The following is a 23,427-nucleotide window of genomic DNA, read 5'->3' as shown; positions in this document are numbered from 1 at the left end:
TCCTAGGTCGATGCTCAACTGCTGAGCCACGCCCTGCAGGGCAAAAAAAAATTTTTTTATTGATTTCAGAGGGAGGAAAGGAGAGGGAGAGAGAGAAACATTAATGATGAGAGAGTCATTGATCCGCTGCCTCCTGCACGCCCCCTACTGGGGATCGAGCCTACAACCCGGGCATTTGCCCTGACTGGGAATCGAACTGTGACCTTCTGGTTCATAGGTCGATGCTCAACCACTGAGCCACGCTGGTCAGGCTGTTTTGTTTTTTTATCTAGCCTGACAATTTGTCTTTTAATCAGTGTGTACAGTTCAATTACATTTAATTGATACAATTAAAGATCATGTAATTAATGTTTTATAGCAAAATGTTAATGACATAATCAGAAGTAAGTTTACTATCCTGCTCTCTGCATTTCTTTGGTCCCATATGTTTTTTTGTTCCTTTACTCTTTCTTTTGTTTTATTTTGAGTTATTTTCATATATATATCTGTATATATATATGTATATGTATAATACATATATAATATTTGCATTTCATTTTATTTCCTTTTTGGGTTTTTTAGCTATGTCTTTTTTGTGCTTGCTCTAGGGATTCCATATGTATCTTAAACATCACAATCTCTCTTGAATGAGTAGTATACAACTTCATTTCTAATGTGAAAACTATATAGCAGTATAATTCTATTTACTTATGTTTTTGTGCTACTTTAATATTGTTTTCCCCTTTTTAATGACTGCATAAAGATTTTCTCTTTATCTTTGTGTTTCAGCAGTTTGATAAGATACACCTAGGTGAGGTCTTCAGTATATTTATTCTGTTGGAGTCCATTGAGCTTTGAGTTGATGTTTTCATCAGATTTGCAAAATTTTATTCATTGTTTCTTCAGATATTTTACTGCCTCCCTTCACCCTTTTTATGACACTCCAATTACACATATATTAGCTTGATACCATGTAAGAAGTTGCACTATTTACTTCAATTTTTTCTCTTTCTGTGCTTCAGTTTAGACAACATACGTTACCTTATCTTTGAGTTCACCAGTCTCTTCTGTGGTGTCTGATCAGTTGTTAAGCTCTATCCAATGAACTTTTTATTTCAAATATTTTAATTTTCACCTTTAGGATTATCTTTTGGTTCCTTTCTATGTTTTGTTTTTTTTTTTAAAAATATACCTCCTGTTGTCCATCTTTTCTCCTAGCCTATCTTTTCTTGCAAATTGTTCCATCTTATTAATAATAGAGTTTCAAAATTTTCCTATCTGCTAATTCCAATATCTGGGTCATTAGTGTGTTTGCTTCTACTGACTGTTTTTCTTTTGATTATGGATCATATTTTCCTAATTATTCATATGTTTTGTAGTTTTTTTTATTGGACCCCAAGCATTTAGAAGAACATTGGATATTGTGGTACAATCTTTTGTTTTCTAGAGAATGATTGCCCTTTTCATTTTGGCATTTAGGTTGAAAGCCTAATCATTGTCATTTCTCTAAGAGTTAAATTGAACAGGAACTAATCTATATGTTTAATTAGGTTGAGTTCTTGTTTGAATTTTCTAATCTACAATTTCTCCTATTGCTCCTTCCCCTGAGGAGCCAATTTCTTTGATCTTGGCAGTATTTTAGCTGACAGAAGCTTGGACTTTAAGTTTAAATAGTTTTGGTTCACATTTTGGTTCAGTCCCAGCAGAGTTTCAAAATGCGGTTACCACAAGAACATGCAGGATGAAATTTCTCTATTTTTTAGCTCCTCCTTTTTTATAGTTGGGTAATTATCACCACAATGAAAGTATAAACATTTTGATTACTTCCAGAATCTCCCTTATTTCCTTTTGCAATTAATTTTCTCCTGCTCTGGCTCCAGACAACAACTGATCTATTACTATAGTTTTGCCTTTCCTAGGATTTCACATAAATAAAATCAAACAGTATGTAGCCTTATTATTTTTTTTGTTAATCCTCATCTAAGGATATTTTTCCCATTGCTTTTCAGAGAGAGTGGAAGGGAGGGAGGAAGGTTGGGGGGGGGTAGAGAGAGAGAGAAAGAGGTGGGGGGGAAGAGGAGGTGGGGGAGAGAAACATCAATGTGAGAGAGACACATCGACTAGTTGCCTCCCACATATGCCCCTATCAGAGGCGGGGAGCAAACCCATAACCCAGGTATGTGCCCTTGACCAGGAATCGATCCCATGACCCCTCGGTACTGGGGCCGATGTTCTAACCACTGAGCCACATCAGCCAGGGCTGTAGCCTTCCCACTCCTGATGTTTCTGAGATTAGTCCATTTTGATCTAGGGGTTAGTAGTTTGTTCATTTTATAGTGAAAAGTATTCCATTGCATGGCTATACCACAATTGGCTTATTCTTTTACCAGTTGATAAACATTTGGGTTGTTGGATCCAGTAGCTATTTTGGCTATTATAAATTAAGCTTTTGTGAACATTTGTGCACAAGTTTTTGTGAGGACACAAGTGCTTATTAATCTTGGATAATTACTTAGGGGTGGGATTGGTGGGTTATATTTTAAGTATATGTTTAACTTCATGAGCAATTGCCAAGCTGTTTCCCAACATGGAAATACCATTTTGTTTTTGTATCAGCTTTGTGTGAAAGTTCTAGTGGACCCATATTCTTACCAAAATTGGTACTGCCAGTCTTTTTAACTTTGAGGATTCCTAATGGATATATAGTCCTCATTTTTTGCCACTACCGCCTATATTTTTCATTCAGTCTAATATTCTGACTCCAAATTTTTTTGATTCCATTAGGAACTATAATCCATTAATCCTACTGCCTTTTATTTTTATTTATTATTATTTTTAATCCTCACCTGAGGATATTTTTTTATTGCTTCTCAGAGAGAGTGGAAGGGAGAGGGAGAGAAGAGAAAGAGAAACATTGAGGTGAGAGAGACACATCGATTGGTTGCTTCCTGCTCATGCCCCGACTGGGGTGGAGCCTGCAGCTGAGGTATGTGCCCTTGGCTGGAATCAAACCTGGGACCCTTTAATCTGCAGGCTGACACTTTAATCACTGAGCTAAACTGGCCAGCGCCCTACTGCGTTTTACTGTTCCAAGTTCTCCTTGTGTCCTTACTTACCTAGATTAAATTCCATGACCCATTATTATTATTGCTTCCTTGCATATGTACTGTCCTTAACTCTCTTGCCCTATTCTGCTTTATTGATCTTATTTTATTAAACTACAACTCTGATCAAATTGATCTCCATCTTCTCTATATTTGTGACACCTGAATGTGGGTGGAAGAAAATTCCCAAGTATGCTAATGGTCTCACTTTATAGTATTGATTAGTTCATTCATCTTCACATTCTCCTGAATGACTATTGTAGTTTTCCCCCCTATTTCATATTTAAATGTAGGTCCTTACCATTGCAAAAAAATATGTGAGCCTATGAGTATTTTTAAAATATAATGTCGAGGGAACATATTCCTCAGGGAGAGCATTATGTGAGGATCTTAACTCTATACCAGCATCAGAGATTTGTTTATCAGGGGTTAAGTCTATGATTTACAAATCACTGCTCTTCTAGAAGAGATTCAGTCACTTTAATCAGTGATTATTTTTTTCCTCAAGGTTTTCTTTTAAGCGAGGGTGAAAGACTACTGCTCCTGGCAAATATATTTTATAATCAGAAGTCATAATTAGCATTCATATTTAACACAAAAATATTTATAAAGGTATGCACATAGTAGTTACCTTTTTTGGCCACCCATAATGTTTTAGGAGTGTAAGACTGGGGGTGCTTGATTTTCTGCAACTATGTAGAGGAGAATGAGAGGAGAGACATAACTGGGTGTATGTCACTAATAAGCCACTCCCCAGAATGTACTTCTACATTTTCTGGGAGAATTTGCTAGCATAGCATTTGGAGCCTGGGTTGTTTCTTGTCTAATAAGTTTTAATGAACATAAATTATATACACAAAATTATTTTCAAAACTAGTTCAATATACTAAAATATAGATGAATATGCATATAGATTCTAAAATAAAAGCAACTTTCTGTTTGTTATTCTTTTCAAAGGTTGGGGATGATCTAAATTCATTCTTGGTATGTTGTTCGCAATTTGCAACTCAGTTAGAAGGAGCAGTTAAAGAGGAACATCATGTATGTATTCTGTGTAAACTGCCAAGCATAAAATATTGCTTACTATTTTAATAATCTTAATATTAATCAACAATATAAACAAAACAAAATTAATAGTATATACTTAAATCACTATTATTAACAATAATTTAGTAATAAAATATTTAATGTTATATTGGTTATTTGACTTGATTGTGGTTATCCAGTCAGCATTATTAGTCTAGATACAATGCCTTAATTAGTTATAAAGAGCACTAGAAAGCATTATTTATTTTTCTTTATTCTTAACATAAGCATTTAGATCGGTGAGTTTTCCTTTGAGTAAAGCATTAATTGGGTCATTAATATTTATATTTTATTGTGCTTTTTTATAAGTAAGTTAATATTATAAAAGTAATATAATTAATAAAAATTAAAAATATGAAGACATGCAAAAAGAAGAAAATAAAAGATACCATAATTCTATTTCCCCAAGATAACCAACTATTAGAAACATATACTTGTTTACCTTCTTGTTTTTCCATAGTTATATATCTATTATTCTTTAAAAATGAAATTATATTTTATGTACTATTTGGCAATACACTTTATTTTTTGTTTTGAAAAATAACATGTATTGTGTTTTATCTGATTATAAAAGTATTCTTGTGGAACATTTGAAAAAGTGAAAAAAGTACATAGAAAAATAAATTACATGTGATCTCACTCTAATATACAAGCATCATTAATATTTTAGAATATATTTTTTAGTGTTTGGCTGTGTATACACACCTACACATATGTGTAAATGTATATATGCATTTATATGTACACTTATAAATACATTTTCCCAATAGTTATTGTGGTAAAATACACATAACATAAACCTGTCTTACGCATTTTTAAAGTTGCAGTTCAGTGGTAATAAGTACATTTATATTGTGCAGCCATCACTCCCATCCATCAGAACTCTTTTCATCTTGCAGAACTGAATCTCCACGCCCATTAAATAATCACTAACCCCCTATGACCTCCTCCTCCTCCTGGCCCCTGGTAACCACCATTCTATAATCTGTTACTATGAGTTTGGCTACTTTCTTCTTTTTGTTTTTAATTTTAGGTTTCACATATAAGTGAGATCCTGCAATATTTGTCTTTCCGTTTCTAGCTTATTTCACTTAACATGTCTTCCATATTTTTTCATGTTGTCACAAATGGCAAGATTTAATTTTTTTATGGCCGAGTAATATTCCATTGTATATATGTACCACCTCTTCTTTATTCATTCATCCATCTTTGGACACTTAGGTTGTTTCCATATCTTGGCTATTGTGAATAAATGCTGCAGTGACCATGAGAGTGCAGATAGATACCTCTTTGAAATACTGATTTTGTTTCTTTTGGATATATACCCAAAGTGGGATTGCTAGAATGTAGTTATTCTATTTCAGAATTTTTGAGGAACCTTCATACTATTTTCCATAGTGGCTGTACCAATTTACCAACAGTGTGCAAAGGTTTCCTCTCTCTATATTCTCGCCAATATGTTTCTCTCTCTCTCTTTGATAATAGTCATTTTGACTGGTGTGAGGTGATATCTTATTGTGGTTTTGATTTGCATTTCCCCGATGATTAGTGATGTTGAACACCTTTTCATGAACCTGTTGGCCATCTGTACGTCTTTTTTGGAAAAATATTTAGTTGTCTGGTTATTTGCCCACTTTTAAATTGGGACATTTGTTGTTTTTGTTATGGAATTGTGCAAATTTCTTATATGTTTTGGATCTTAATCCCTTATATATATGGTTTGCAAATGTTTTCTTCCAATCAATAGACTGCCTTTTCATTTAGTTTGTTTCCTGTACTATAACTTTTTAGTTTGATGTAGTCTCACTTGCTTATTTTTGCTTTTGTTATGCCTGGGCTTTTGGTGTCATTTCTAAGAATTCATTGCCAAAATCAGTGTCGTAAATCTTTTCCCTTATGTTTTCTTCCAGGAGTATAAAAGGTTTAGATCTTACATTTAGGTCATGGATCCATTCTGAGTTAAATTTTGTACATATTGTAAGGGAACTTTATTCTTTTGCATGCGGGTATCCAATTTTCCTAGTACTTTTTGATGAAGAGGTTGTTCTTTGCTCAATGTGGTGTTTATACCCTTGTCAAAAATCATTTTGCTATATATGCAAGGGTTTATTTTTGAGCTCTCAATTCTACTTCATTGGTCTATTTATCTTTTTATGGTACCAAATTACTTTATTTGAAGGGGCGGTACAAATGAAAGAACATAAGTGGATGATTTGGTACAAGTTGTAGAAAAGGTAAAGGTAACTCCAACATACACGTACTGCTTTGGTGATCAGGGAAGTCACCCCTGTTGTTATGGGAGGGCAGCCTAAGGCTTAGCTGTCTTCATTGTCTCCCAAGGTGTGCTTGTCAAAGAGATACTCTGCCATACCTGTTTCAGGGCCCCCAAGCTGTGCAAGTTGGTTACATGGTCACTCAATTCTTTGGTGGATTTCACCTGCTCATCCAGGTCGTGAGTCTCAATGAAGTCATACAAATGAGAGTCATTTCTGTTAGTGGCCAAAAATCGAATCCCGATCGCCTGGATCCTAGGTCGACGCTCAACTGCTGAGCCATGCCTGGCTGGGCACAACACTGTCTTAATTACTGTTGCTATAGTATATTTTTCAAGATTGTTTTGGCTATTCAGGATCTCTTGAGATTCCATATGAATTTTAGTATGTTTTTATATTTCTGCAAAAAATATGATTGGGATTTTGATGGGGATTACATTGAATTTGTAGATCACTGGATAATGTGGACATTTAAAAAATATTGTCTTCCAGTTTTGAGCATGGGACGTCTTTCCATTTATTTGTATCTTTTTTGGTTTTTAAGCAATATTTTATGGTTTTCTGTGCACAGATCTTTTATCTCCTTGATTAAATTTATTCCTAAATATTTTAAATTTTCTTCTGATGATATAGTAAACAGAACTGTTTTCTTTCTTCTTTTATTTTTTTATTTTTTATTTTTTATTTTTATTTATTTATTTTTAAAAAATATATCTTTATTGATTTCAGAGAGAGGAAAGGAGAGGGAGACAGACAGAAACGTCAATGATGAGAGAGTCATTGATTGTCTGCAGCCCACAACCCGGGCATGTTCCCTGACCGGGAATCGAACCCCGATCGACTGGATCCTAGGTCGACGCTCAACCGCTGAGCCATGCCCGGCTGGACTTTCTTTCTTTTTTTAATATGAGAAAGTTTATTTAGAATGTCACAGAGGTAGAAGTGAGTCATAGAAGAAATGGGCTCAGGAAGCAAGTTAAGCAAAAGAAGAGCCCTTGGAGCTCGGGGGAGAGAGAGAGAGAGAGAAAGAGGGGAGAAGGGAGAGGGAGAAAATGAGCTTTGAGAGATAAAAGAGGGAAGAGAGGTTGGGATCTGCTCTGGGGAGAGGGAGAGAGAGAGAATGCCCTGGGGAAAGAAGGGAGTGGGAAAAGGCACAGACGTGCTCCATAGAGAGAGCCACCAAGGGATTGTTTCCTTTTCTTTTTTAATTGTTGACACTATTACAGATAGTATCCTTACGCCCATCCACCACCCCCTTTACCCACCTCCACCCAGCCCCAGCCCCGCCCTGCCTCTGGAACATCTCCACACTGTAGTCTGTGTCCATTGGTTATGCATTTATGTTCTTTGGCTAATCTCTTCACCATCTTTCACCCATTACCCCCTCCCCCCTTCCCTCTAACCTCTGTCAGTCTGTTCCATGTATCCATGCCTCTGCTTTTATTTTGTTCATCAGTCAGTTTATTTTGTTCATTAGATTCCATATATAAGTGAGATCATATGGTATTTGTTTTTCTCTCTCTGGCTTATTTTGCTTAGCATAATAATCTCCATGTCCATCCCCGTTGTTGAAAAGGTAAGAATTCCTTCTTTTTTATAGCTGTGTAGTATTCCTTTGTGTAAATGTACCACAACTTTTTTATCTACTCATCTACTGATGGACACTTGGCCTGTTTCCAGATCTTGGCTATTGTAAATAACAGAGCTTTGAACATAGGGGATTGCTTTCTTAATTTAGTTTTGGATCATTGTTAACATAAAGAATTCAGCTGATTTTTGAGTGTTGATTTTGTATTCTTCAACTTTGCTGAATGTTTAAATTAGTTCTAACATATTTTTTGTGTGGAATCTTTTAGGGTTTTATACATATAATACCATGTCATTTGCAGATAGAATTTTTCTTCTCGTTTTCCAATTTTTATGCCTTTTATTTTTTCTTTGCTGATTGCTCCATCTAGAACTTTTGGTACTATGTTGAATAGTGGTAGTGAGAGTGGGCACCCTTGCCTTGTTCTTGATCTTAGAAGAAAAGCTTTCAGTATTTCCTCATTGAATATGATGTTAGTTATGGCTATTCTTACATGGATTTTTATATTGAATTAATATTTTTCTATTCTTAGTTTATTGAGTGTTTTTATCATGAAATGTTGAATTTTTTCAAATGCTTTTTCTGCATCTGTGGAGATGATCATGTGGTTTTTATCCATTTTGTTTATGTGGTATATTACATTGTTACATATGTGCTATATTATGCTGTTACATATTATTACATATGTTGAGCCATTTTGTGTTCCAGGTAAAAATCATACTTGGATATGCTGTGTGATCCTTTTTAAATGCCTGTGAATCTGTTTGCTAGTATTTTGTTTAGGATTTTTGCATCAATATTAATCAGGGATATTGGTCTGTAGTTTTCTTGTGTTCTTGATTAGTTTTGATATCAGGGTAATGCTGCCCTCATTGAATAGGTCTAATACGTTCAATCCTCTTTGGTTCTTTGGAAGAGTTTAGAAGGATTGGTGTTAATTTTTTAAATGCTTGGTAGAATTCTTTGGTGAAGCCATCTGATTTTGGGGTTTTCACTGTTAGGAGGCTTTTGCTTATTACTTCAATCTACTGACTGTTATAGGTCTGTTCAAATTTTTAATTTTTTTCACAGTTTGGCCTTGGTAGGTTTTATGTTTCTAGGAATTTGTCTATTTCTAGTTTATCCAATATTTTGGCATATAATTGGCCGTAGTAGTGTCTTACGATAATTTGTCTTTCAGTGGGCATTATTGTAATAGCTCCTTTTTCACTTCTAATTTTAGCTATTTGAGTCTTTTCTCCTTTTTTCTTAATTTGGCCAAGGGTTTGTCACTTTCATTAATCTTTAAAAAACAACTCTTGGTTTCATTGATTTTTTTTCTATTCTCTATTTCACTTTTCTCTGCTCTAATATTTATTATTTCTTTCCTTCTTCCCACTTTGGATTTAGACTGTTTTTTTTGTTGTTGTTGTTTGTTTTTTTTTGTTTTTGTTTTTGGTGTGTTTTCTTTATTGTTTCTTTAGGTAAAAGGTTAGGTTGTCAGATTGAGATATTTTTAAATTTAATTTATTTTTTTTTTGGTTATTTTTAATTTTTTTAGCTTTCTTTATCTTTATTGATGAAAATATTACAGATATCCCCTTTTTACCCCCATTAATCCCTTCCACCCTGCATCCACCCCTCCCCAGGCCTTCCCCAGACCAGTGTCTGTGTCCATGGGGTTATGCTTGTAAACATATAAGTTCTTTGATTAATCTCTCCCCATCCACTTCCCCCTCCCCACCTTCCTTCTGAGATCTCTCAGTCTGTTCCATGCTCTATGTCTCTGGATCCATTTTGTTCATCAGTTTATTTTGTTTATTATATCCTACATATAAGTGAGATCATGTGGTACTTGTCTTTCTCTGACTGGCTTATTTTGCTTAGCATAATACTTCCTAGTTCCCTCCATGCTGTCCCAAATGTTAAGAGATTATTCTTTTTTTACAGCTGCATAGTATTCCATGGTGTAAATGTGCCACAGCTTTTTTATCCACTTGTCTGCTGATGGGCACTTGGGCTGTTTCCAGATCTTAGCTATTGTAAATTGCACTGCTAGGAACATAAGGGTGCATAAATTCTTTGCGATTGGTGTTTTGGGTTTTTAGGATATATTCGAATAGCCACAGCAATCTTGAGAAAAAAGAACGAAGTTGGAGGGATCACAATACCAGACATCAAGTTATACTACAAAGCCACTGTAATCAAAACAGTCTGGTACTGGCACAAGAACAGACACATAGATCAGCGGAACAGAACAGAGAACCCAGAAATTGACCTACACCATTATGGTCAATTAATATTTGACAAAGGAGGCAAGAACATACAATGGAGTAAAGACAGTCTTTTCAATAAATGGTATTGGGAAACTTGGACAGGTACATGCAAAAAAATGAAACTTGACCACCACCTTACACCATATATAAAAGTAAATTCAAAATGGACAAAAGACTTAAATGTAAGACATGAAACCATAAAAATCCTAGAGGAAAACATAGGCAGCAAAATCTCAGACATCTCTTGTAGCAATATGTTTGCTGATACATCTCCTAGGGCAAGAGAAACTAAGGAGAAAATAAACAAATGGGGCTGCATCAAAATAAAAAGCTTCTGCACAGAAAAAGAAACCATCAACGAAAAGGGAGCCCACTGTATGAGAGAACATATTTGCCAACAACACATAGGGTAAAGGGTTAATATCCAAAATATATAAGGAACTCACACAACTTAACAAAAGGAAGACAGACAATCCAATTTAAAAATGGGCAAAGGACCTAAATAGACACTTCTCCAAACAGGACATACAGATGGCTAAGAGACATATGAAAAAATGCTCAACATTGATAATCATCAGAGAGATGCATCTTAAAACCACAGTGAAGTATCAGATCACACCTGTCAGAATGGCTACCATCAACAAATCAAAGAACTACAAGTGCAGGTGAGGGTGTGGAGAAAAGGGCACCCTAGTACACTGCTGGTGGGAATGCAGACTGGTGCAGCCACTATGGAAAGCAGTATGGAGGCTCCTCAAAAGATTAAAAACTGACCTGCCATTTGACCCAGTGATCCCAGTTCTAGGAAGATTGAAATATTTTTTTAATGCAAACATTTATGACTATAAACTTCCTCTTAGTACTGTACTGCTTTTGCTGAATCCTATAAGTTTTGGTATTTTATATTTTCATTTTTATTTGTCTCCAGATATTATCTAAATTCCTTTGTGAATTTTTCTTTTACCCATGGGTTGTTTAATAGCATGCTGTTTAACTGTTACATATTTGTGGATTTTATGCTATTGATTTATTGTTTTATTCCATTATGTTCAAAAAGATGTTTTACATGATTTTCACCCCCTTAAATTTGTTAAAACTTGTTTTGGCCTTGGCAGGTGTAGCTTAGCTGGATGGAGCATCATCCCATGCATCTGGAAAGTCATGGGTTTGGTTCCCAATCAGGGCACATACCTAGGTTGTGGGTTTGATCCCCAGTCCGGATATCTTTGGGAGGCAGATGTTCGATGTATCTCACATTGATGTCTCTTTCTCTCTCTCTCTCTCCCTTCCCCCCCCTCTAAAATCAATAAAACAAAAACAAAAACAGTAACAAAAACTTGTTCTGTGTCCTAACATGTAGTCTATCTTGGAGAATGTTCCATGTGTGCTTGAGAAGAACATGTATTTTTCTGTTGTTGGGTGGAGTATTCTATACATGCTTGCTATGTCTATCTAGTTCATAGTATTGGCCAAGCCTTCTGTTTTCTTGTTGACATTCTGCCTGATTGTTCTATCCATAACTGAAAGCGGGGTTTTGAAATCTTCTATGTCATTGTGTTGCTCTCTCTTTCTTCCTTCAGTTCTTCCAGTGTTTGTTTCAGATATTTGGGTGCTTTAATGTTAGGTGCACTTATATTTATAATTGTTATATATTCCTGGTGAATTGATCCTTTTATCATTAAATAACGTCATTCCTTGTCTTTTTTGACAGTTTTTATCTTAAACTCTATGTTGTCTGATATAAAAATGGCTACCTCTACCCTCTTTAGGTTCCTGTTTTCATAGAATATATTTTCTTCCAGCCTTTCAATTTTAGCCTGTGTAAGTCCTGAGCTCTAAAGTGAGTCTGTTATAGGTAGCATTTAGTTGGATTTAAAAAAACAAATGACTTTAGCCATAATCTCTGTCCTTAAATTGAAGTTTGATTTACATTTAAAGTAATTACTGATACGGAAGGACTTACTATTGCCATTTTATTTATTGTTTTCTGTTTGCCTGGCAGCTTTTTTCTTCCTCTTTACCTCTCTTGCTCTCTTGTTTTGAGTTTTGTTGATTTTTGTGTAGTGACGTATTTTGATTCCCTTCTCATTTCCCTTTGTGTATATTCTATAGATATTTATTTTGTGGTTACCCTTTGTAGTGACACGGGGCTATGTTTTATGTGGCCACAGAATTTGGAGGTTGAATACCACTCACCATGCACACTTGAGACGGACTTGAGGCAACAAAACACTATTTATTGGAGCATTAAGTAAAATAGACAGAGTAAAGCAAAGTAAGACAAAGAGTAAAGCAAGTCCTCACCACCCGAAGAGTGTTTCCAAGGGAACGGAGGCAGCACCTTGGCTTCAGGGGTGTCCGGGCGAGTGTCCCCGTTGGAGAGTTCTGAGTAGGGCCCCTCAGGAAGCTATTCTTATAGGATTTCTTATAAGTGCTTGACTTATGGAGTTTTCTATAGCAACGAGGCACCCTACCTGTGGTTACTATAAGGGGGGGGAAGCACCTCTACGTGATCCTATTCATGCTTTCTACCGGTGGGTAAGCTGTGGGTCAGGAAGGCTGGTGAGGCCCTTCCGAGCTCACTGCTGCTGACAAAGGAGTCAATGCCCGGGTGCTGCCCGGGCGGAAAGTTCTTAGAACACAAGTGGAAGGCACAAAGGGACACCTACTTCCTATTGTCTTTAATTAACACCACTGCAATTATATACTTAGCTTCTTAAATTTATAGCAACCTATTTTAAACTGATAACAACTTCAATTGCATATAAAAACTCCACATATTTGCCCCCTTCTATTATATTTTATTGATGACACAAATGACCTTTTTTAATTTTGCATTTCATTAACATAAATTTATAATGACTTTTCATGCTTTTTAATAAAAATTATGTACCAGATTTATAAGTGATCTATTCACCTACTTTACAATACTATAGGATTTTGTATTTGTTGATATATTTACCTATGCAAGGGAATTTTACATTTTTAAATGCTTTTGTGTTGATGTTTATTGTCCTTTATATTCAAATTGTAGGACTTCCATCAGCAGTTTTTGTAAGGAAGGTTTAGTGGTGATGAACTCTCTCCGCAGTTTTTTACCTGTGGAGGTCTTGATTTCTCCCTAATAATTGAAGGGCAGTTTTGCAAGCTATAGTATTCTTGGTTGGCAGATTTTTTTCTTTCAGTACTTCCAATATGTTATGTACTCCTTTGTCCAGCCTGCCCATTTTTTTTTATTAGAAATCTGCTGATGATCTGATAGAAGCTATTTGTATGCAATGAGTCATTTGCTTTATGCTGTTGTCAAGATTATCTCTCTCTGTTGTGACTTTTGACAGTTTGATTATGATGTATCTTGGTGTAGATCTCTTTAGATATTTTTCTAGTTGGAGTTCTTTAAGCTGCTTGAATTCATATGTCCATTTCTTTCCTCAGATTTAGAAAATTTTCAGCATTCCTTCAAGTAAATTCTTTTTTTCTCTCTCCTTCCTTCCTTCCTTCCTTCCTTCCTTCCTTCCTTCCTTCCTCCCTCCCTCCCTCCCTCCCTTCCCCCCCTCCCCCCTTCCCCCTTCCCCCCCTTCCCCCCTCCCCCCTCCCCCCTCCCCCCCTCCCCCCTCCCCCCTCCCCCCTCCCCCCTCCCCCCCTTCCCCCCTTCCCCCCTTCCCCCCTTCCCCCCCTTCCCCCCTCCCCCCTCCCCCCTCCCCCCTTCCCCCCTTCCCCTCCCTTCCCTTCCCCTCCCTTCCCTTCCCCTCCCTTCCCTTCCCCTCCCTTCCCTTCCCTTCCCTTCCCTTCCCTTCCCTTCCCTTCCCTTCCCTTCCCTTCCCTTCCCTTCCCTTCCCTTCCCTTCCCTTCCCTCCCCTTCCCTCCCCTTCCCCCCCTTCCCCCCCTTCCCCTCCCTTCCCTTCCCCTCCCTTCCCCTCCCTTCCCTTCCCTTCCCTTCCCTTCCCTTCCCTTCCCTTCCCTTCCCTTCCCTTCCCTTCCCTTCCCTTCCCTTCCCTTCCCTTCCCTTCCCTCCCTCCCCTCCCCTCCCCTCCCCCTCCCCTCCCCCTCCCCCTCCCCCTTCCCCTTCCCCTTCCCCTTCCCCTTCCCCTTCCCCTTCCCCTTCCCCTTCCCCTTCCCCTTCCCCTTTCCTTCCTTTCCTTCCTTTTCTTCTCTCTCTCTCTCTCTCTCTTTCTCTCTCTCTCTCTTTCTCTCTCTCTCTCTTTCTCTCTCTCTCTCTCTCTCTCTCTCTCTCTCTCTCTCTCTCTCTTTCTTTCTTTCTTTCTTCTCTTTTTTCTTGGAGTCTCATAATGTGTAATTTGTTCTGCTTCTTGATATCCTATATATCCCTTAGGCTTGCTTCACTGTTTGTTTGTTTGTTTGTTTTTTCAGCTTTTCTTCTTTTTCCTCCTTTGTCTCAGTATTTTTGAATATCCTCTCTTGAGTTTGCTGAATCTTTCTTCTACCTGGTCAAATTTGATGTTGAGCCCCTGTAATGAATTTTCAAATCAGTTATTGTATTCTTTAGTCCCAGAATTTGTTTTGTTTTTCTTCACAGTTTCTATATTTTTATTGATATCACCATGTTGTTCATGCATCATTTTCCTGATTTTGTTTAGTTGTCTACCTGCATTTTCTTTTAACCCATTATGCATCCTTAAGATGACACTTTTGAATTCTTTGGCAGTTCGTATACTGTATCTTGGTTTCTTTAATGTTAGTTTTTGGAGATTTAATTTGTTACTTTAAATATCTGATCATTTTCCTTTTTTGTCTTTTAATTTTTTGTTGTTGAAATGTTGGCATCTGAAGAATCAGCCAATTCTCCCAGACTTTGTCTCTGATCTTTTATATGAACGACTTTCCCCACTCAGCCTTCCTTAATTGTGGAGACCTCTCAAATATTTTTTTGTGTAGGCAGTGCCTCTGGGTTTGTGCATATAAATCTATGAAACAGGTTTGCAGGTTTCTATTCAGGCATGCCCCTACTGTCTCCCTGTGGTACTGCAGTCTGTATGGTGCTGTTGTAAATCACAATACTGGAGCTCCACCTAGCGCCAATTTTTTTGGTACTGCAGACTTTAGTGCATGGTTGATGGCCTTGTTCTCAGAGATCTTCAGCTTGGCACCCTGTTCCCAACAGTAGTACTTGGATAGAGGCAAGAGTGAAACTAGACCCTTGGGCAGTACCCCCTAAATGTAATACGTTTGTATGTGGGTTCTATTCCTTTCTATTCCCCAAGTGGAAGATGGGAGTTTGGGAGATCCTCCCAACTGTGCTGCAGTGCAGAGATAGGGAAGTGGATGGGGCAAGTTGAAGTGGAGAGAGTAAAAAACTTTCCTACTGGGCTTTGATATAGTTGGCTTTGTCCTTACCTGGGGTGCAGCAGCCTTTTAACTGGTTTCTGGATTTCTTATAGAGACATTTAGTTTGTTTGATGTTAAATCTCTGTTTTCATGGGGGAAGAAGGATATTGGGCTTCCTATTTGCCATTTTGCTGAAGGAGCCTTCTTTCTTTTTAATGGGAAATTTTGATAGAACCAAGATCCGATAGTTAATTTTACCCATTAGGTCCTGGAGTGTCTTGGCTTTTTTGCCCTTTCAGCAGACAGAATTAGGGAATGTATGCAAGTATGCATATGCATACGTATACATATTTGTTATATACATATTCCTGCATACATATAAAATGCACAAATACATGCATATAGACATGAATAGACATATTTAGAAATTGGGAGTTCTTACAGACACCTTCACTTCCAGTCTTTTACTTCAGGGATTGTTTGTTTTTGCCTTCTCTCATTTCATATATGTACGTCCTTTCTTCCACAGTGAGAATCCTAACTCTCAACATCAACACATACTCATTTGCTCAAACCTATAATACTTCTATGATTGTTTAAGAATTTCTTGCACAGCTGGGTGTGGTTCAGTGGTTGAGCATTGACCTAAGATCCTGGAGATCATGGTTTGATTCCCAGTCAGGGCACATGCCCAGGTTGCAGGCTCTATCTCCAGTCGGGGGCGTGCAGGAGGCAGCCGATCAATGACGACTCTCTCATCATTGATGTTTCTCTCTCTCTCTCCCTCTCCCTTCCTCTCTCTGAAATCAATAAAAAAAGGTATATTTCTGAAAAAAAAAGAAAAAAAAAGAAATTTTTCACCCATGTCACTATAAAAACAAATCTACCAGAGAGATTTCATGATTTGTTTGCAATTCCTCCCCTCACCCCTCAGCAGCACTCTTGTCCAAGACTGAGTATAAGGTATATGTTAAAGTCTGTTCATGAGTTACTTGGATTAGTTCTTTTCCTTTACTAGTTTCATCTGTTTAAGTTTGCTTTTAGTTTTAGTTCCACCTTTCTATCTTTATTGACTTAATTTTATTTTAAGAATATATAGAACATTAATATACTTTTATAAGTAAAAAGTAATGCAAAAGGTATAGTTAGAGAAGTACCATTCCTCCCCCTCATGTACCTACTTTTCCTTGCATTCCTCAGCCCCTTCTCTTATTGCAGGTAACCAACTTCATTGTTTTTGGTTTATCTTTCTTATATATATTTTTTCTTTTTTAAAAATATATCTTTATTGATTTCAGAGAGAGGAAAAGAGAGAGAGAGAGAAACATCAATATGAGAGAGCCATTGATCAACTGCCTCCTGCACGCCCCCCACTGGGGATTGAGCCGGCAACCTGGGAATGTGCCCTGACCGGGAATCGAATCCCGATTGCCTGGATCCTAGGTCAACGCTCAACCGCTGAGCCACGCCCGGCTGGGCACTTATATTTTTCTTTTAAAAGATAAGTATTTTTCTATTTCTATATATTTCTTGTATTTCTCTGTTTCTTCCCCAAACTGTAGCATATTAGATAATCTCTTTTAATTTTTTTTGACTTAACATTAATTCCTGGAAATCACTCCATATCAGTTTACAGAAATCTTTCTCATTCTTTTTATAATCCTATGTTTAGCTGTTTGTGTGATAGTGTATACCACAGTTTATACTGTAGAGTTCATAGTATGTCATAGTTTATATCATAAACTATCATATATCATATAGTTTGTTTATTTAATCTGCTATGTGAACATTTAGGTGGTTTTCAATATGTTGCAATTGCAAACAGTACTTTAATGAATAATCTTGTATATATAAATTAATATTTTTACAGATGTAGGTTCAAAGTAAGTTTCTTTAAGTAGGATTGCTGTGTCAAAAGGTAAATGCATATGAATTTTGTAAGATTTTGGAAATTTCTCTAAATTGAGGGATTGTGCCACCTTTAATTTCTGTTGCCCCATAGCCTCTTCAGTTGAGTGTATGTCACCTCTTGAAATTTTGCTAGTCTAATGGGTGAGAAATGGTAGACTGGAGTAGTATTAAATTTTGTTTTTAAGAGTGAGTTTGAAAATAGGCTTAAGGTTCATTTTTATTTTTTATGTGAATCTGTTCTTGTCTCTTGACCAGTTTTGTATATGATTTTCATCTTTTTCTCTCAGTTTCTAAAAGTTCTTTGTATATAGGGGTATTGACCTTTTATCAATGACACATTATCTTGATTTTGTTTATGGTAATTTTGGTCAAGCCAAGATTGTCATCCTCTTCCTCCTGCTCTTCTCCTTCTCCTCTTCTTCTTTTTATGTAGTCAAATGTAGAAATATCTTATTATGAATTTTTAGTATAGAAAAAACTTTTCCTAAATTCATATTATAAAGGAATTTACCCATGTTTTTTCTAGTATTTTTACAGTTTCATATAATTTTAAAATAGATCTTTTAAAAAAAATTTATTTAAAAATTGATCTTTATTGTTGCAAGTATTACAGATATCCCCCTTTTTAACCTTATTGATCCCCTCCACCCGCATCTGCCCACCGCAGGCCTTCACCACACTATTGTCTGTGTCCATGGGTTATGAATATATGCATATAATTTCTTTGATTCATCTCTCCCCACTCACTTCCCCACCCCTGCTTGCCCACTGAAATTCGTCAGTCTGTTCCATGCTTCTGTGTCTATGGTGGATCTATTTTGTTCCTCAGTCTATTTTGTTTATTAGATTTCACATATGAGTGAGATCATGTAAAACTGAATCAGAAGAATCAGAAACCTGAATAGGCTAATAACAATTGATGAAACCAAAACAGTAATAAAAAAAACTCCCAGCAAACAAAAGCCCTGGTCCAGATGGCGTCACAAGGGAGCTTTCTGATTCTTTAAGTTGTAGGGTTAGATAGTTTACTAAATTTTTTTCTTGCTTTTGAGGTAGGCCTGCAGTGTTATGAACTTCCCTCTTAGGACTGCTTTTGCTGTGTCCCATAGATTTTGGGTTGTTGTGTGTTCATTTTCATTTGTTTCCAGGAAGTTTTTGATTTCTTTCTTGATCTTATTGGTAACCCATTCATTGTTTAATAACATGCTATTTAGCCTCCATATGTTTGAATGTTTTTGAGTGTTTTTACTGTAGTTGATTTCTAATTTCATGGCCTTGTGATCTGAGATGCTTGATCTGATTTCAGCCTTCTTGAACTTGTAGAGACTGGTTTTGTGTCCTAACATGTGGTCTATCTTTGAGCGTGACCCATGTGCACTTGAGTCGAATGTATATTCTGCAGCTTTGGGGTGAAATGTTCTATAAATGTCAATTAAATCCATCTGATCTGGTGTGCCATTTAGAGTCACTGTTTCTAGGCTGACTTTTTGTCTGGAAGTTCTATCCAGTGAAGTCAGTGGGGTGTTAAAGTCCATGGCTATGGCTGTATTGCTGTTGATCTCTCTCTTAAAGTCTTTAAGGTTATTATTGATAGGTCCTTATTTATTGCCATTTTGATTCTTATCCTATGGTCGTCTCTCTCTTTCTTCTTCTTCTTATGGCAGTCTCTTTAACATTTCCTGCAATGCTGGTTTGGTGGTGATAAACTCCTTTAGCCTTTTTTTTTTTTTGTCTGGAAAGTTCTTTATTTCACCACCTATTTTGAATGATAGCCTTGCTGGATAGAGTAGTCTTGGTTTCAGATCCTTGTTTTGCATTACCTTGAATACTTCATGCCATTCCCTTCTGGCCTGTAAAGTTTCTGATGAGAAATCAGCTGACAGCCTTATGGGAGCTCCTTTGAAGGTAACAAACTTCTTTACTGTTGCTCCCTTTAATATTCTCTCTTTGTCTTGAAATTTTGGCATTTTAATTATGATATGTCTGGGTGTGGGCCTCTTTGGGTTCTTCTTGCTTGGGACTTTCTGTGCCTCTTGAACTTGTGTGACTTTTTTTTTCATCAAGTTAAGGAAGTTTTCTGCCATTATTTCTTCAAACAAATTCTCTATTCATTGCTTTATTCTCTTCCCCTTCTGGCATTCCTATGATGCAAATATTGTTATGTTTCATATTGTCCTAAAGCTCCCTTAAACTGTCCTCCTATCTTTTAATTGTCTTTTTTTTTTTTTTTTTGGTTTTCTGATTGAGTGATTTTTTTCTACTCTGTCTTCTAATTCGCTGATCGGATCCTCAGCTTCCTCTAATCTGCTGTTTATTCCTTCCAGTTTATTCTTTATTTCTGTTATGTCATTCTTCATTCCTTACTGGTCATTTTTCATAGGTTTTATATCATTTCTCATGCTGCTGAGCACCCTTACAATCAGTATTCTGAACTTTATATAGGATAGATTGCCTATCTCCATTTCATTTAGCTCTTTTTCTGGACACTTCTCTTGTTTTTTCATTTGGGGCTTGTTTTTTTGTCTCCCATTTTGGCTGCCTGTTTGAGTTGTTTCTATGTATTATGTGGATCTTCTAGGACTCTCAGTCTTCTTGGAGGGTCTCTGGTGCAGGGCAAAGTCAGACTCTATGATTGGCCTAGAGTACCTTGTTTGGAGCTATCAACAACCCAGAGCTTGTTCCCTGTGCTGGGGCTGGGTGCATTTGAACAGGGTAAAGATGCACACCAAAGTCTGCTTTCCAAGGTTCAGGTCCTGAAGCAGATCAGGCAAACACTCAAAGCACCGAGAGGTCTGCCCCTGCTTACAAGCTGATTGATCTTAATCTTTAATGAGCCTCGGACTGTATACCAGAGCAAGGTGTAAACTCCACAGCGTGGGTGAGAGGTTTTCTAGTGGGTGGGGCATTTGTTTCCCCCCCAGGCAAAAGGTGCCTGGCTAGCAAAAGTCTGCCTGAGAAAGATGTCTTCTGCAGTCTGGAGGAATGACTCAGTACAGGAATCCAGATGGTCGCCCTCTGAGCTTTGTCTCCAAAGTCCACCAAACCTCAGATTCTTCTCAAACTACTCTAGGCTACTCTGCCCTCTCTCTGCCAAAGTCCAAGGTGAGTGACTGCACATAAAACTTTGTGCATTGTCCCTTTAAGAGGGTGCCTGCATTTCTAGACTTCTCTCCCTGGCAGACAGAAACCCTGCTGCTTTTCAGAACCAGATGTTATGTGGGCACCTTTTTCAGTTCTGGTGCTCTTGTCTGGGAAGCCCAGCTTGGGATTTAGGTCCCAGAGTTTTCAGTGGGAACCTACCCCCCACCCCGCACCCCCCCACACACAGCTAAGATATCCCTGCAGACCTTCAGCTTCTGCCAGTGGGAGCCCCGGCAGCCCTCTCCTGCCTCCATACTTCCTACCAGTCTTTTTTTTTTTTTTTTTAGATATATCTTTATTGATTTCAGAGAGAGGAAGGGAGAGGGAGAGAGAGAGATAGAAACATTAATGATGAGAGAGTCATTGATTGAGCCCGCTACCCGGGCATGTGCCCTGACTGGGAATTGAACCCCGATCACCTGCATCCTAGGTCGACGTTCAACCTCTGAGCCACGCCCGGACTGGCCTTCCTACCAGTCTTTGTGCAGTCTCTCCATTAGTCCCTTGGTTATAAGGGTGCTCTCCAACCTGTCTTCAGTTGCAGTTGATTATTCAGGATGTTTTTTCTCTATTTTAGTTGTAATTCAGTTTGGTCCTGGGAGAGTGTCAGTGTAGCTTCCACTCAATCTGCTGCAATCTTGAAATCCAGTAATATTTTTCCTTAATAATTTATTTCAAAACACTTATCCCTGATAGTGTGCTTTTTCATGTGGCAAGTGTAATAATTTTAGCCGTACATTTTCTAAGTGGTAAATATTGATATTTTGGACTGTGAAATTGGTTTTTATATATTTAGTTTCTTTCACAAGCTCCTATACCAGATCTTTGCATTTTCTGTTAAAAATATTAAGTAGTAGTATAATATTTTATATTTTGATTTTTAGGCCCTTTAGCAGAGAAAAATTATATTGAAGAGGTAATGTTTGGTAAGGTAATGCTTTTCATCATTGTACTCTCTGCTATATGAAAAAAGTTATGTTCTTCTGAGAGGAATTTAAATTTTATTTCTTAACCTATATTAAAAAAATATATAAAATCATACATGTAAATTATATTGTGGTCTCTTTTAATATATATCTATAAAGATGGAATTTTTTTTTCTTTCTAGAACTAAGTTGTCTATGCAAGTTGTACTAAAACCTTTGTATAAATATTAAAGTATTGTGATTTTGGATTATAGATTTATAGTTTAATTTTAATAATTTGTACATTTTTGTGATTTAAAATTGCAAGAGACTTGACTTAAATATTTTATCATATATACTGTGAAGAATTTTATTTTAAAATGTTTAATTAAAACTTTATTTTTCAGATTTTGGAATCCCTTTTTAAGGTATGTTCAAAATATTGCAGTTTAAGTTTACTAAAAGTAAATACAGAAATACATGTAAATAAAGAAGTTTCTAAGTTTTGAGGAAGTAAAAGAAAGTCCTAGAATTGCTGCTATATATATTTTAAAATTTTATGTTCCAATTGTATGTTAAATCAATCCTATTCTGAATTGTAGGATAAATGATATTTGGTTCAGTACCAATATTTGATATATGAAAATTTTCTGCCTCCCTCCCTCCCTCCCTCCCCCCTCCCCCCTCTCTTTCTCTCTCTCTCTCTTTCTCTCTCTCTCTCACACACACACACACGCACACACACACACAACACGCATTTATTTCACTGCAGAAATTTAACTTGTCAATAACTATTTCTTTTCTGTTCTTTTTTAAAAGTGGTTTCAACGACAGGTCAATCAAATGGAAGAGGTAAATATAACATTTTTAATTGTTAATTACATCAATATTTTGTCTCATTTGTAAACCAATTAGAAGTATAAGTTGAAAATTTTTGAATAATCATTGGTTATTATATTAATTTACATAGAAAAAGAATGAATAGATAGAATAAAAGTGTCTCAGTGGTTTACACACTACATTCCTGCATATATCTGGTGTACTCTGACTTTGGCACATTCTTTCAACTAAAATTGAATAATAGAAATTTAATTATTCTTTCCCTAATTTACATAAAAGAACATGTGACAAGAGAAAACTTATCAACTTAAAAGTTACCCTATATTTAAAAAATCATGCATAATATATATGCTTACTCATAAAATTATGTATTGGTATTTTTAAAAATTTAATGTAATTTTAAGTTTTTTTTGAACTTTTTGATTTTCAGGTGCTTTTCCACCAGTTTGAAAACTACTGGTGCCTAGCCTTAGGGACTTCTAATTCTGTTTTGTAAAAGACTTTATGTATGCTGTTAATATAGCAGAATGATTTACAGGGTAGCTTCAACGATACATAGGATTATTTTAGTGCTCCCTTGGATATGCTTGTGGTTTAGTCCAATTAAGCACTCTTTTTTTTTTTTAAGTTTCTTTATCTTTATTGTTGAGAATATTACAGATGTCCCCTATTTATCCCCATTGATCCCCTCCACCCTGTATCCATCCCACCCCCAGCTTTCCATATAGCAATGTCTGTGTCCATGGGTTATGCTTATAAACATATAACTTCTTTGATTAATCTCTCCCCACCCACTCCCTCTCCCCATCTTCCCTCTGAGATCGCTCAGTCTGTTCCATGCTTCTATGTCTATGGATCCCTTTTGTTCATCAGTTTATTTTATTTATTATATTCCACATATAAGTGAGATCATATGGTATTTATCTTTCTCTGACTGGCTTATTTCACTTAGCATAATACTTTCTAGTTCCCTCCATGCTGTGCCAAAGTATAAAATATTCTTTTTTAGAGCTGCATAATATTCCATGGTGTAAATGTGCCACACGCATTTTTATCAAC

At 36.6% G+C, this 23,427-nt stretch overlaps 1 protein-coding gene across 1 annotated transcript in view; it reads left to right on the top strand.

Moving 5' to 3' along the window:
- The window catches only part of LOC308546976 (coiled-coil domain-containing protein 7-like), a gene marked incomplete at both ends in the record, with an annotated part of 109,375 nt that overhangs the window by 5,485 nt on the left and 80,463 nt on the right, over nt 1–23,427 (top strand). Inside the window, 3 exons of the mRNA XM_081116513.1 lie at nt 4,041–4,124; nt 21,936–21,956; nt 22,348–22,380. Coding sequence (XP_080972639.1) covers nt 4,041–4,124; nt 21,936–21,956; nt 22,348–22,380 — 138 coding nt within the window. The remainder of the gene's footprint in view (nt 1–4,040; nt 4,125–21,935; nt 21,957–22,347; nt 22,381–23,427) is intronic.

The sequence above is a fragment of the Miniopterus schreibersii genome (genome assembly GCF_964146895.1).
Source record: "Miniopterus schreibersii genome assembly, chromosome: 1".
Taxonomy (NCBI): domain Eukaryota; kingdom Metazoa; phylum Chordata; class Mammalia; order Chiroptera; family Miniopteridae; genus Miniopterus; species Miniopterus schreibersii.
The sequence above is the reverse complement of the archived record's forward strand: the minus strand, read 5'-3'. Positions and strand labels throughout refer to the sequence as shown.